This window comes from Agelaius phoeniceus, chromosome 6 (genome assembly GCF_051311805.1).
Source record: "Agelaius phoeniceus isolate bAgePho1 chromosome 6, bAgePho1.hap1, whole genome shotgun sequence".
NCBI classification, from domain to species: Eukaryota; Metazoa; Chordata; class Aves; order Passeriformes; family Icteridae; genus Agelaius; species Agelaius phoeniceus.
Genome location: NC_135270.1, coordinates 40750283 through 40763880, shown reverse-complemented (window position 1 = coordinate 40763880; position 13598 = coordinate 40750283). Strand labels below are relative to the sequence as shown.

At 51.8% G+C, this 13598-nt stretch overlaps 1 protein-coding gene across 1 annotated transcript; it reads right to left on the bottom strand.

Moving 5' to 3' along the window:
* Position 1: 1 nt before the first annotated feature.
* LOC129121744 (acetyl-coenzyme A synthetase 2-like, mitochondrial) lies at positions 2-11996 on the bottom strand. Its single transcript, XM_054635198.2, has 15 exons — positions 11842-11996; positions 10566-11075; positions 9099-9195; positions 7789-7988; positions 7144-7319; positions 6390-6542; positions 4176-4323; positions 3638-3775; positions 3398-3490; positions 2896-3008; positions 2273-2399; positions 1474-1601; positions 1170-1233; positions 701-822; positions 2-613 (listed from the first exon to the last, which is right to left on the bottom strand). Exons 2-15 carry the CDS (start codon positions 10876-10878, stop codon positions 437-439), a joined length of 2049 nt encoding a protein of 682 aa, XP_054491173.2. The 5' UTR covers positions 10879-11075; positions 11842-11996; the 3' UTR covers positions 2-436.
* Between the last annotated feature and the right edge of the window lie 1602 nt (positions 11997-13598).

Here is a 13598-nt window from a genome sequence, read left to right as displayed (position 1 = left end):
TGTTTTCTTTCTGGGGTTTGCTTTGGAGGAGATGCTTGTATATTGGCAGTGGTCCTGGACAAGACTATTGCAAAAGAGCAAAGCAGAGGTAGGAGTAGTATCCCTATTCCAGGGCTGGACATCCTGCCTGCTGCTACCTCTGCAGCTCCTGCAAGGCACAAGGAACCTCAAGGAGGGCTTTCTGCCCTCTGCTTTCATGGAGTGAAACAGCTTGTCTCCCCGTACTCTTTTGCCTATGATGAGACATGTTCTCTCCTCTGTCTACATGGGTGTATGGAGCAGGTTTTGAGGGTCTCTTGTGTTGTGGAGGGGTCACTTCAAGACTGCAGTGGAGGTGTGATCTGAACTTACTGGCCACCACTTGCCTAGTGGCTTTTCTGGGTGTTTCCCTGGTTTTGCAGTGGAGGAGGAGGAGGTGGCTGCTGGCAGAGCCAAGCTAGTGGCCCTTCTGCCGCTCCACAAGGTGCTTGTGTCCCTCTATGATCTGCTGCACAGCCTCATGGTCATCCAGCGTGGTTAGGTCCCCAAGCTCACTGGCCTTGTCCTCCACAATTTTCCGCAGCACCCGACGCATAATCTTCCCTGAGCGTGTCTTGGGCAGCCGGTGTGTGACCTGTGATGGGGAGGAGCAGAGTCAAGGCTCAGAGAAAGGGCTCGGCCAATCTGCCAGTGTGGGTGTTGGACAGTTTGCTTGTGTTACCTGAACATAATCTGGAGCTGCATACTTAGCAATCTTCTTTGAGATGAGCTCCTGTAGCTCAGCAGCAAGAGTCTCCTGTGTGTAGTCACTGGCCTTCTTCAGCACAACAAACACATAGGCTCCTGGCAGAAGGACCACCAGGTCACTGAGCACGGTGCATACCATGCCCCTGAGACCTGCCTGGTCCTAGTGCCTGGAGAGCCCCTCTCTGCTGGTAGCCTCAGGGGATGCTCTGTAGCCAAAACTTCGTGCTTTTGGCTACACAGAAGCACTGCTGCTGCCACCCTATGCTGCTGCCACCTTAGGCAAAGCCTAGCTGGTTGGTGGGCAGGTGCAGGTTGTGATGGATGTGCTGAGATCCCCACTAACATGCTGTATGGTGTGGACACAGCACTGCTACCAATCCCACTTCCCACCACAGTGCCATAGCCCCAGGAGATGTTTCGGGGCAGGAAAGAAAACATCTTACCTTCTCCCTTGATCTCATGTGGGTAGCCAATGACAGCAGACTCCGCCACTGCCACATGGTGATTCTGGAAGAGAACAGGGCAGGGCTTTGACTCAGTGCTTTTGGCAGGCTGGCTGCCCCCTGGAGCTGCCCTGACCTGATTTGGCTGCTGCAGCCCACAATAATGCAGGGGGATAAGGAAGGACCTCAGATGGCCTCTGCCCTTTTTCCTTCCTGCCTCAGTAGGTCTGCAAGCACTGATCTTTTCCTCCTGCCCCTGACTGCTTTAGTTTGGATGGCTTTACCTCCCCCCCACATCTCTTACCACAACATTCTCCACCTCTGCAGTGCCCAGCCGGTGTCCACTGATGCTAATGATGTCATCCAGCCGTCCTGTTAGCTGGTAGTAGCCCTCACTGGTACGATACACACCATCCCCAGTGAAGAAAAATCCTGCAGTAGCCAGAACCATGCCATAGTCACTTGCTGGAGGGAGCATGTGAGCTGCTCAGCAGCCATACTCAGCTATATTTCCTTTCCTCCTCTCTGTTGGCTTCAGGGCCCATGTACTCTGCTTCTTCCTCAACTGCTCAGGGTAAATGTGTCCACCTTCCTTGTTAGTCTTCTGCCTAAGTTGGTACCTGCTCTATCATCAGGCTCCTGCCCTCATTCTGCACTGTACTGGCTAATGCTGTGCCTGTCTCATCATCATGTGCTGGGGGTACTTTGCTCCAGTGCAGGTGCCTGTGGTCTTGCTGCTTCTCCTTGCATTACATCAAGACAGACACACACTCTTGGGCTTGCTCAGCGCTCTGGGTGAGTCACAGAGGCTGACAGGGTTTGCAAGAGATGCAGCAAGAGGTCTGTGGTCAAGGGGACTGGGGGCAGAAGGACAAATCCACTGCCTTAAAACAATGTGTGGTCCAGTTGGGAAGGTTGGTGAGGGGCAGTGCTGTGATATCAGACCTGGGGAGATGAAAGGCTCCAGGACTGTGGAGGGTCTCTGGAAGAACAAAGGAGCAATACCAGCTCTCCTGAATCCTGCCCCATACAGAAAGCCAGCAAGTGGACCCAACCATGCCCAATCAAATGTGTGCAAGTATCTTGCCACATGTTTTCCTTACCTGGATAAGAAGTCAGGTAAGTTTTCAGAAATCTCTTGTGGTCATTGTAAATGGTTCGTGCCATACCAGGCCAGGCTTGTGAGATGCAAAGAGCTCCTGAGACATCATTTCCCAGAAGGACATTTCCCTGTAAAATAGTTACCTTTTAGTAACCATGGCTGAAGATACTTGGCATGTGTAGATACTGCCTGTTTAACAGCGCTGTGATGGAAATGTAAGGGAGGGCAGTGAGGAGGGTCCTGTGTGCCTCACTTCAACAGGACAGGCTTAGTCTCTCCCAGCATATGCCTGCAACAAAATGCCTCCCATGGTGGGATGCAAGGCCTCTCCAGGGAGACTGGCTGTCCCTGCCCATCCCTGTCCTTCATGGAAGGATGTGCCAGGGAGTCCAAACACAGCCTCTCTTGTCACGACAGTGCAAGCTGGACAACAACTCAATTTCTGCACTAGCTGGAAGAACAGCTTCCCTGTTTGTGCCTTTCCAGTAAGGAAGGTTGTGGTCTAGCAGTGATGAGCAGGAAAGAGATGCTTACAGATTTCCATTCCCATTGGCAAGTACACACAGCAAGCACCTGGGGGAAAGGGGGCTGAGCCAGCACCTGGACTGCAGGTTATAAACATACCTTGTCATCCAAGAGGGAGGGGCTGATCCCAAAAAAGGGTCTCATAGCCATGCCTGGAAGGATTTCAGCTCCAGGATTAGAAGGACGGGGTGAGATACAGATGCCTCCTGTTTCTGAAGGAACAGAAACTGTAAGGCTCATCAAAGTCAGAGACAAGAGGAATGCCAAGTAGCACTGCTTGCCCTTTGCCTTGTCCTTCACTACACACTGCATGGGCTGGGGCTGGCTTTGCCAGAGAGCTGGGGAAGGAACTTTGCAGAAGGATGATGATGTTCATTTAGTTCAGCAGGGATCTGTTGAGATGTACCCTCAAATCCCTATGTTTATCTAGGTTAACTTTAAAGGCCATTTTTCTCTTGTATATTTGGGTGCTCAAGGGCCCTTACAGCCTTGCCCATACAAGACTGTCAGCAACAACCACTATCACTTGGCCAGAAAAGCAGCAGGTCACTCCTAAATCCTGGGAGAGCAGAAGCTGGAACAAGGAATCAATGCATCTCACCAGTTTGCCACCAAGTGTCCACTACTGGGCATTGTGTCTCGCCAACTACACGGAAGTACCATTCCCACGCCTCCTTGTTGATGGGTTCCCCCACTGCAAGGGGAAAACAATGGGACAGAGCAGAAATAGTGCATTCTCTTGACTCTGGGGTCTCATGTGCTGCTACTCTTGGCATTTGTGTGAAGAGGCACAATGTGATGTCCAGGGATTTGCTGCCCCAGCCCATTTTGCTGCACTTACCTGAGCCAAGCATTTTGAGAGAAGAGCGGTCATACTTCTTCACCCATTCATTGCCGTACCTCAGGAGCAGGCGGATGGCGGTGGGTGCCCCATAAAACTGGTTAATTCTTAACCTCTCTACCATTTCCCAGTAGCGGCCTGGAATGGAAACAGGGCCAGTAAGCATCAACACAGGTCCTCCCAGCCCAACACCAAGGCAGAGAAAGAAGAGGTGAGAGCAAAGGCTCTCCAGCAGTGCCAGGACCCTCAGCCAAGTTAATTGTATGGTGGGAAGGATGGAAGTAGTTCAGGAGCAGCAGCCCCTTTTTCTTCAGATCACCTAGCTCTGCTACTGTTCCTTCTGCAGGGAGGGAGAGGGATTAACAGCTCCACCCCTGGAGAAGCAGCAGCGACTTCTAAGCAGAGGAAGAGACTTCCCCTTGCAGCCCACGGGCTGCTGCTGAGGCAACAGAGCCTTTGCTGCTCATGTCCTGGCATCAAGCTGCCACCTCCTTGCCTGCTGTGAAATGTCCCAGCTCCCCTGAGTCACCTCACTCACCAGGGTTAGGGTAGACAGGAGTGCTCTCAAAAAGGACCGTGGTACCACCATTGCAGAGGGGGCCATAGACCACGTAGGTGTGTCCCGTGATCCAGCCGATATCTGCCACACAGCCAAAGATGTCCCTGTCCTGGTAGTCGAACACGTACTGAGCAAGAAAAGAGAGGCAGTGCGGGTTTCACCTGGGCCTGCGTTCCTGCAGGGGGCACAACAGGGAGCAGTGCGCTCTCTGTCAGCCCTAAAATTACTGTGTTCTTCTGTCTTCCTACCACCCCTGCAGGGACACCTTCTTCCTGCAAAGAGTTTCTTTAAAAAAAAGTCAGAAAAAATAAAATTCGTTAAATAAAATTGAAGTTAAGTAAAAACCAAAACTGTGAAGATGCAGGAGACAGACACTTAAAAAAACCTCACATACAAATTTGCTCTTTTCCAATGGTAAGAGATACTGCTTTTCTTTCCTTTTGCTGGTATTTAGACAAGGCTGATCCAAGTATCCTGTAATACCCAGAACCTTCTGGGTAAGAAAGATGCCTCCGTACTTATGTGACCATGTGGAAGGAGAGGAGTTGTAGACAAGAGCAAAGTGGTAGAGGACTCCATGAGCCTCCTGCAGGTGCTGCTGGACTCCAGATGGACAGTAAACACTCCAAACCCCCTGAGCTCAGCAAGGAGCCCAGCACAGGAGCAGTGAGGCAGCAAGCAGAGGGACCATGTGATGCCTTGGCCCAGAGCAACCCCAGCCTGCCCACAAGAGTTGGAATCTTTCCATCTCAGCTGGGTGAGTGCAGTGCTGTGCCTGAAGGCAGAAAGCAAAACAAGCTCTTCTTCCCACTGCCCCATTTATTCCTCATGAGACCCTTGGCTGCAAGGCTGGAATATGAAGGAATTATGATTACCCTGTGCAGGGCAGAGCTGAGTGCTGTCATATTGGCAGCAACACAACCAGCTTCCTAAAGCACTCTTCATTTCATTTACTCAGTGCCTGGAAAGCTTCCTAGGGGCCACTCTCCCCCTACCCTATCACTTCTTGCTGTCTCCTCTGATTTCTGTGGTTTAAGACCCCACTCTTTTCTTCCTGTAGTTCCCTGCTGACTTTCATCTGAGGACTCCAGGGCTTCAAGTGTTCAGAGGTGCCATAATGGAAGCTTCTTTTAGTTCTTCTGTCTCTTTTTAGTGGAGCAGTGAGTTATGGTAGCAGCAGTCTGCCCCATCCAGCTGAGGGATCTGAGTGTGTCAGCCCTGTGTCCAGGTTTTCAGTGCTCCTGGGAGCTAACATGGCCACATGCTGCTCACCCCCTGCATTTCAATTCTGGAATGACAGCCCTGGCTCTTGCAAACCTCTGAGGGTCTTGAGAGGGTCACCCATCACACGGGCACAGCTTGGTTCACAGGAAAGCCAAGGGCTCCCACACCTCTGGCACACCCCCAGGAGGTATGGCCTTCAGCATTCATGGCTAACAGAGAAGACCAACCAGCCCTGAGCTTGCTTTGTCACAGGGAGTGTGCTCTGAGGCTCTACTGGAACTGCAGTCACACTTAGGAAGAGCCAGATCCAAAGCTAAGGGACTATTCAGCTAAGAACTCCCTCTTACATGGAACCTCATATTATGTCATAGGAATGCTCCTTCCAACCATTCCTACAGCCAAAGGCATCTCTGTGCTGGACTCAGTGCCCTTTTATAGAGTTCTAAGTTTGTTTTGGGCATGTGTTGTGGTTAAAGGTTTCCCTCTTCCCAAACATGACCCACACTCTTCAGATACAGGCCCACTGGGGTCTATATCTGAAGGGCACTCACCAGCTTTTACAGGTATTGCACATTGCTCCTCCCAGAAGCACTGCCTTTGATCTCCCACCTGAGCTGGGCTAGTTACACTTAGGAAAAGTCACAGTTTCTTGGAACCAATTGGCTTTTTCCTCCTAACTCAGTAATATAAAATTACTCTTGCAAGGCTGAGCATCCTATCCAATGGTTCTGTTTAATGTAGGACAATGAAAGAACAAAGCCAAGAAGGTAGCTCAGAGCAGTATGTATTTGGGAGACCCTGCTATGGAGCACTACCTGTAGCCAGATGTGGTCTGCTGGGGCTTGGAGGGTTTCCCAGAGGCTTTGCACTGGAAAAAGTTGAGCTTGTAATGCAACAAAGAGCATGTGTCTTCCCTGCACTGCCTATGAACTGCTGGCTCATGAGCACTTTGTGGCTGGGATTCATTACCTTGTGTGTGAGAGCAGCAAACAGCAAGTAACCAGCCTGGGAATGAACCAAGCCCTTGGGTTTGCCAGTGCTGCCTGATGTGTAGAGAAGAAACAACATGTCTTCACTGTCCATGACAGCAGGCTCACAGTATGCATCCTCCTTCATCATCTCCTGCAGGAAAAAGCACAGCAGTTCTCTCAGGGTCTCACTGCCTCCTTTGTGTCATCCCCACACCTGCTTGTGCACCTTTCTCCCAAGTCTCCCTCCTCTCTGAGCACTTGTAGGGAGTACCCTGCTCCCTACAAACATCTTTCAGAAGAAATGGATGGCAAGGGCTCACCTGTTCAGAAGCTGTGCTCTGTGCTGGCAGCCTAGCACCCTGTGTGCTATGGATAATTGGCACATGCCAGGTCTGCCAGCAAGCCCCTGTGTGACAGTGTAGTAGCAGTCCAAGGCTGGATTCACAAAGTAGCAGCCCATGTCTCATGTGTTTCTAGGCCCCTGTCCACCCTGCTATGTGCTCTGGCTTGCACTGCCTGCCCCTGACAGCACAGGGCTGGTAGTGTAGGAAGACACACCAATGGCTACTGGGACTGTCCTGAACTTGTGTGCAGCTCTGACTGCCACTGCTGCTATGGGACAATGTCCCCAAATTCTGTTAATGCCAGCAAAACTGCCATGGCCAGGTGAGATCCTCTCCACTGAGTGTCCCTGCATCCCGAGCAAGCACTTTGCCCAGGAGAAGTGGCAGAATCGCTGGGCAGCCTCTCACCTCCTCCAGGGGCACATCTAGAGCTGTCATGGGAACCTTGCTGGTGGTCCTCATGGAAACCAGAACCCGTTTCACTCCAGGGCACTGCTTCACAGCCTGGTCCACTGTCTTCTTTAGCTCAATAATCTTACCACCTCTTAGCCCCTGGTTCACTGTAATCACTGTCTCTGACTGGGCTGCAGAAGACAGAAGAGCCACATAAGCAACTCTGCCCCTCTCACCAGTCACAGAGCAGTCTGGCTCTGCCATGACCTTTCACCTCTCTCTCTGTCTCCCAGCCCTTAGTACTCATGTCCTTCACTTAACAAATACAGCAGCTTTGCATCTTGGTTTTCCATTCATTTCTGCCTGTGTTGCATCCCCTTACAGGAGACATTGTATCCCAGTCCTTCAGTCCCATGGATGAAAGAGAAAACCTGTTCATCCCATGGGCTGGAATGTATTTAGGAGCTCATGCCATTTATTGGGTTGCTAGTACCTGCTCCATGACTATACATTATGCCAGGGTACTCTCAGAGAGCCCAGGGAGTCTCACTCAGAAAACCTTTGCCATCCCCACAACCCTGAGCCCCCCGAGCAGCTGAACCAAGAAGCTCAGCACCGTCCCCCAAGGGAAATGTGTCACTGTTACCCACTGCCTCTTACCATCCCTGATCCTGTCAGCCAGAGACTCTGCACTGAAGCCAGCAAACACCACAGCGTGCACGGCCCCGATGCGGGCACAAGCCAGCATGCTGGCCACTGCCAGTGGGCACGGGGGCATGTAGATTGTCACCCTGTCACCCCGCTTCACCCCTTGCCGTTTCAGGGTATTTCCCAGGCGGCACGTCAGCTCCAGCAGTTCCCTGCCCAAAGAAGCAATGACACTGTTAGAGGATGGAGGCCTCAGAGTCACAAGGACACAGCTTATATCCCTACATACCCTAACCCTCCTCACTCTGGAAGACCATGGGAGAGCTGTAAAAATGAGTGGGAAGGAAAGAAGAGAGTCTCTAACACAGACCGCTATTTATGGAAAAGACATAAATTAGAATGATTTCTGTACAACAACAGCCACTGGCAATTCCTCTGGTTCAGCAAACCCACAACACTTCAGCTGACTTTCTCAATGACAGCCTCCACATTTCTTACCAACCTGTACAACCAGTGTGACACACTACCCTGCACATCTAGAAGTTACATGTGAGAAGTTAAGATATCTTTCCCTAAAACAGGGTCCCATGCTTAACTAAAGCTGAGGTGAAGCAAGAACAGCAGCTGTAGGAAAGCAGTGAGCAGAAAGATGGCTCTCTTAAGAAGTGTCCCTCCCAGAAACCACAGCTTGGCTGTCAGTGAGTCATTTTATGGAAGGGCTCTCCATGCATGGGAATTGGCAGGAGTGGCTGGTCATATTTGTTGTGTGAGGCCTGAAGTCAGAGAGGACAGAGGGACTTGTTTGGTGTGCAGAGAGATTTAAGTGAATTCTGTGGCAGTGACTCAGAGAGCCTGCAATTTAAGCTGGAAGGTGGGAGGCCCCAGACCAACCTAGCAGGGCTGGACAGGCAGCTGCCCCAGAGAGCCAAATCCAGCAGCACTGCTGACATGAGGATGAGTGTGGGATTTCTCAATGCATTTGCAGCTGTGAATTTGCTTTCCTTGCAAACCACTTACCCAGAAGTTTAGATAACAGGAACCTCGGTGGGAAGGCACACGTGTGCCTTACCTACAAGCATTGCAGGGCTGCCCCAAGGGGCTTATATCTGCCTTCCCAGCTGGGCAGGGACTCCTCAGGGCCCAGGAGATTTAATCAGGGCTGAAGTTTCAGATCAGCACAAGCAAGCCAACAGCTACCACACTCTGGATCCATGTGAAGGAATGCTGCATTCCTTCACATGACACACATCAGCAGATCAGCCCTGTGCAGTGTTCATGCATGCTACCATGTGCCTCTCATATGCTGAGAGGTAATTACTGACCTGTAGGTCACCCGTACCTCCTCTCCAGGTTCATCCTTCTCCCAGATTAAGGCCACTTTGTCTGGGGCTACATGGACATGACGGTCCAGACAATTCACTGGAAAGGAAAACCCAGTATAATTGACAGAGCAACCCTCAGTACCTCTTACCTCTCATAAAGCCAGTACTGCCTGTCCCATTTTCAGGTCAAAGTCAGGGCTGTGTGTGAGTCTTCTCAGCATTAGCCTTGGGCAACCTTTGTGGATAGCAGCCAGGAGATCACAAGCACCAACCCAAGCCTGTTTTGCTCCTCACCAGTCCAATACCTGCCAATCCCCACTATCAGCTTCCTCCTTAACTGTGACCTTATGCAGTCCAGAGCAGAAAATGCCTGAAGTCCCTTTGGAGGTCACATCCCCAGTGCCCTCAGAGTGCTGACAAACATTAACTAAGCTGTCACTCCACCCAGCACTGCCTTGCAGCTGCCTCTGGGGTGAACCAGGGCAGTTTTTAGTGGCGGTGCTCCTAAATAACAAATGTAGGACAAAGGGAAGCTCTGCACTGGAAGGCTGCAGAGTGCATTCATTCAAGATGGAAAAGAGCCAGGGTAAATACAGAGTGCACAGCTCCTGGCTTTCCAGGGACATTGTAAGCTGAGGCTTTGGCTGCAGTTCTTCCATGTAATTTCCCACATTGCTGGCAGCTGCAGTTTCCTCAGAAGCCTTGTTCCACTCTCTGTTTTCCTTAAACCTGCTAAAGTCGCGGGATGATGCAGCAGCCCCAGTTTGCATACCAACTTTTTTCTTCTGACCATTTGCAGTTTTCCAGGAGAGAAAGAAATGCATATAAAAGGAGAAAAAGTAAGATGTGAAATCCCAAAGGAAAATAACTCCTGCTCTTTTTCCCAATAGATTACATAAGATCTGATTTTCTCAGAGGTCTGTCTTGTATTTTGAACACGGACCAGCAGCACTGTGAGCAGGACACAGTGTCACCATCCTGTGTCTTCCTCTGATGGACACCCTAAGCCAACAGACCCAGGCCACAGAAGAGGCTCCCACTACAGTGGTGACAGTATGGCACATTTCTCCTGTATTTTGCTTTTTACAGATATATCTTGCCTCCTCTGAGCAGGAATGACCTAGAGCAATCCTGCCTGCTGAATGCACAGGGTTTTGGTGTTAGTGCTTATGGTCCTGCAGGACAGAGTTACTGCACTGCAGTGGGATCCACGGGGTCTGGGGGAGAGCAACCCAGCTCCCACACACCAATCCAGCTGTGACCTCTCCAATGAAACCCAGCTGCTTTCTCAGGGTCAGCCACAACCTTGCACTACAGCCACTGCAGGACCAACTGGAGCTTTTGGGGATCCCCCTCTCTCCAGACCTTTAACTCTGTGCTCCTCTGATACATTCCCAGGGCTGAAGTCACGCACACAGAAGCGCCTGCAAGTGCTTGGTACGATCCCACGTCCATCTCCTTCCTTACCTGTCACATTCAGCTGCCCCCCCAGGAACCAGGAGACTCTGCCCTGGTACAAGTTGCAGTCCTGGACAGAGTGGAAGGGGGTGATCCAGGTGAGCCGGCTCCTTCCTAGTGCTCCCCAGAACATGTCACTCTGCTCCACTGACAGCTTGTACAAATCTTGGTGGTCCTTGGGTCTGGGGAAGGCGACGGCTTCAGGCATGTAGGCAGTGAGATGCCCGTGGCTCCAGGGTCTGGCAGCCACCAGCCCAGAAGGGCATCTGGGAGCCTGAGAAAGAGCTTTGAAGCAGCAGGTCCTGGCCAGCAGCCTGGCCATCACTGCAGGTATCTGCCTCTCACTGAGGAGATGGATACCTGCAGCCCTCACAGCTGCTCAGCACACCTGGCCCAGGCAAGACTCAGGCCTCTGTGGAAGGTGGGGCTACGTGGTAGGGATGACTGGACACAAAGCAGCTCTCTCACACAGCACCCCTTCTGCCCTGCCTTGTTCCTCTCGTCCTCTCTTCCACAGCACTATAGGAAAAAAGAAATTCAATCACTGAAAGAGAGGGGAAAGGGGTGGACTGTAGAAATATTTGACTGAAAATAACCTTCATGCTAATCTGAGTCCTGACAGCAGTTCTTGAACAGGAGCCAGGTTAAACGTGTGCCTTTAAACATCTTTAAACGTCTGCCTGGGCTCTCCTCAGGGGCCGAGGTGCCTGGGCCACACTGCAAGAGCCTGCTCCTTCTCTCCTAGGGCTGCACTGCATCCCCAGAGCCATCTGTTTCATCCCCACTTGCCTCCCTCACACCTCCATCTATTCATCACCATCCCCTGCCTTGCCTCTGCATCCCTCCATCCTCTGCCGGCCACAAAGGCACCTTGGGGCAGGTCCCTATAAATCTTAGGGCCACCCCCATGCTAGTCATGAGTGACAGCCAGAATTAATGCCCGTTTCTGGCATAGCACTACGCTGTGGTGGGCCAGGGAAAGTTTTTCTCACGTAGCTGTTAGCTGCAGGAGAGGAATATTGTATCCCATCCCACCCACTTTGCTGGGTGGCTGTCAGAGCTGTCTCTTTGGCAGGTTGGGCTGGGCTCTCTGCCTCCTCCCAAGCACTACAGAATGGCTGTACCACCCACCAGCTGGGCTGGAAGCATTCAATGAGGCCATGGTGGAGCAGCTGGGGTGGTTTGGCATGAAGCATTACAGCCCATCTCCTCACGCTGACCTCCCACCACCCACCACAGCAGAGCTCAGCTGCCTCCCTGCCTCCAAAGAGGATTTTTTTCCTACCTTCCTTTCTTTCAGGCCCAATATAGGTAGGTTTTTTAAGGTAGAATTTGCAGGATTCCTTAATGTCATTGACCAAATTCCCTTCTCTTCCTAGAGGGCACAAGAGAAGAGCAGAGAAAGGCTCTCCCTGCAAGTAGGGTTGTTCTCAGCCACACACACCTAAGGAATCAACAGCAGAGATGACAGGGTTAGTAGATCTCCTCTTTGCTCTTCAAAGTGCAACACCACTCACCATCTATGGAGCTGGTATGTTTGGTGGACAGGCTGGACACCAGTGTGGGAGACAGCCACCATTTCCCATCAGGTGCACTCATCCCAGACCACACACCTGTTTTGTATCAAAGCCACCCCGAGCTTGGCGGGACCTACAAGGGCCCTGTCCCCTGAGGAAACACAGACCTTTGGGCCTACAGCCTCTCCACAAAGTCAGGCCAAGCAGCCTCATTGTTCCACAAGTCTCTTATTTCCTATGCACCTCAGCATTTTTCCTGTCCCTGGAAGACATTAGGTGTTTGCAGCAGACCATTCCCGGATTCTCTCAGGGAGAGAGAGGCTGGTGGCTCCTTACCTGGCGTCCTGCTCTAACACAGGCTGCCTTCCGTTGGGCAGGAGCCCACTGGCCGCAGGGGCGGGTCCCTGGGGGCCTGGCAGAGCCAATCAGCTGGCTAGTTTGGAGAGCCAATCAGCTGGCTAGTTTGGAGAGCCAATCAGCTGGCAGGTTTGAAGATTGATACGCGGTTAAACCACTCAAGAAGACTTGCACACGCCTCTGCAGAAAAGCGGGTTTAAATACGAACGACCGAAGGCCAGCAGAAGCTCTCTCGACTTTTGGCTTGTGAGCAGATGCCTGCCTGGGCTGGGCTGCGCTGGGCTTTGCTGTGGCACTGGCCCCTTCCCGGGAAGCCTGCTAGGCCCTGTGCCAGTGAGGCAGCTGGGGCCCCTCCCCAGCAGAGCCTGCTGGTCCTTTTTTGCCAGCGGCTTCACCAGGCCGTGCTGACGGGGCCCATCCCAACGCTGAGTGCAACCACGAGACCAGGACCAGCGCAGGGAGTGACCCCACAGTTGGCCCCATGTGCAGCCCCAAGGCCAGGAGCAGCCAGGGCAAGGAGTGGCCACTGTCATCCCGAGCCGGGAGCGGCCACATAGTCGGGACTGCACAGCCAAAATTGGCACGACCAGGACAGCAGCGCACGGCTGTGGCTCCTCAGCATGGCTCACAATGAACTTTGTTTAGTCCCTTCTAGCCAGCCATGCTGTGGACATAAGGACAAAAATGGCAGCAGCAGCTTTTCCTGTTTTCAGTGCTCCATGTGAAGAAAAGCACTGAGAAGAGCCAGCGGCCGGCACGACTCGCACAGTGTTGGCGGAGAGCGTATGACCAGCAGCGAGAGGCGCAGTGAGCGATCTCTCTGATGCAGAGCCTGGATGAGATCAACCTTTCAGCACTGCAGAGCTCTATAAAAACTGTTTCATTGATTAAGCTTGAGAACAAACAAGCCTACAAATACCAGTTCTCTCCTGAATCAGGAAAAGGAAAGGGTGAAGACACGTAGAGAAGAACAACATGGGACGCTGAAGTCAGTGAGGAAGGAGTCAAATTCTAGATGGGAGGGGATTGAAGAGATGCCTTAGTTTTGGGCTGAAATTCTTTTGCAAGGCTATGATGAAGATACATTTGATGTATCAGACTTTGTTTTTTCCCTGTAATTCACGGAATGCATTGGAGGGAATCCGTGTTGAAATAAGCAGATGTTGCA

Bases quoted from the DNA above. Each gene is read 5' to 3' on its own strand.
- LOC129121744 (XM_054635198.2), bottom strand. From the start codon at position 10,878: ATGGCCAGGCTGCTGGCCAGGACCTGCTGCTTCAAAGCTCTTTCTCAG. The intron at 3,491-3,637 runs GTAAGTGCAGCA...TTCCCCTTGCAG, and splicing joins TCTCAAAATGCTTGGCTCAG to TGGGGGAACCCATCAACAAG. The intron at 823-1,169 runs GTAAGATGTTTT...TCCTTCTGCCAG, and splicing joins ACATGAGATCAAGGGAGAAG to GAGCCTATGTGTTTGTTGTG.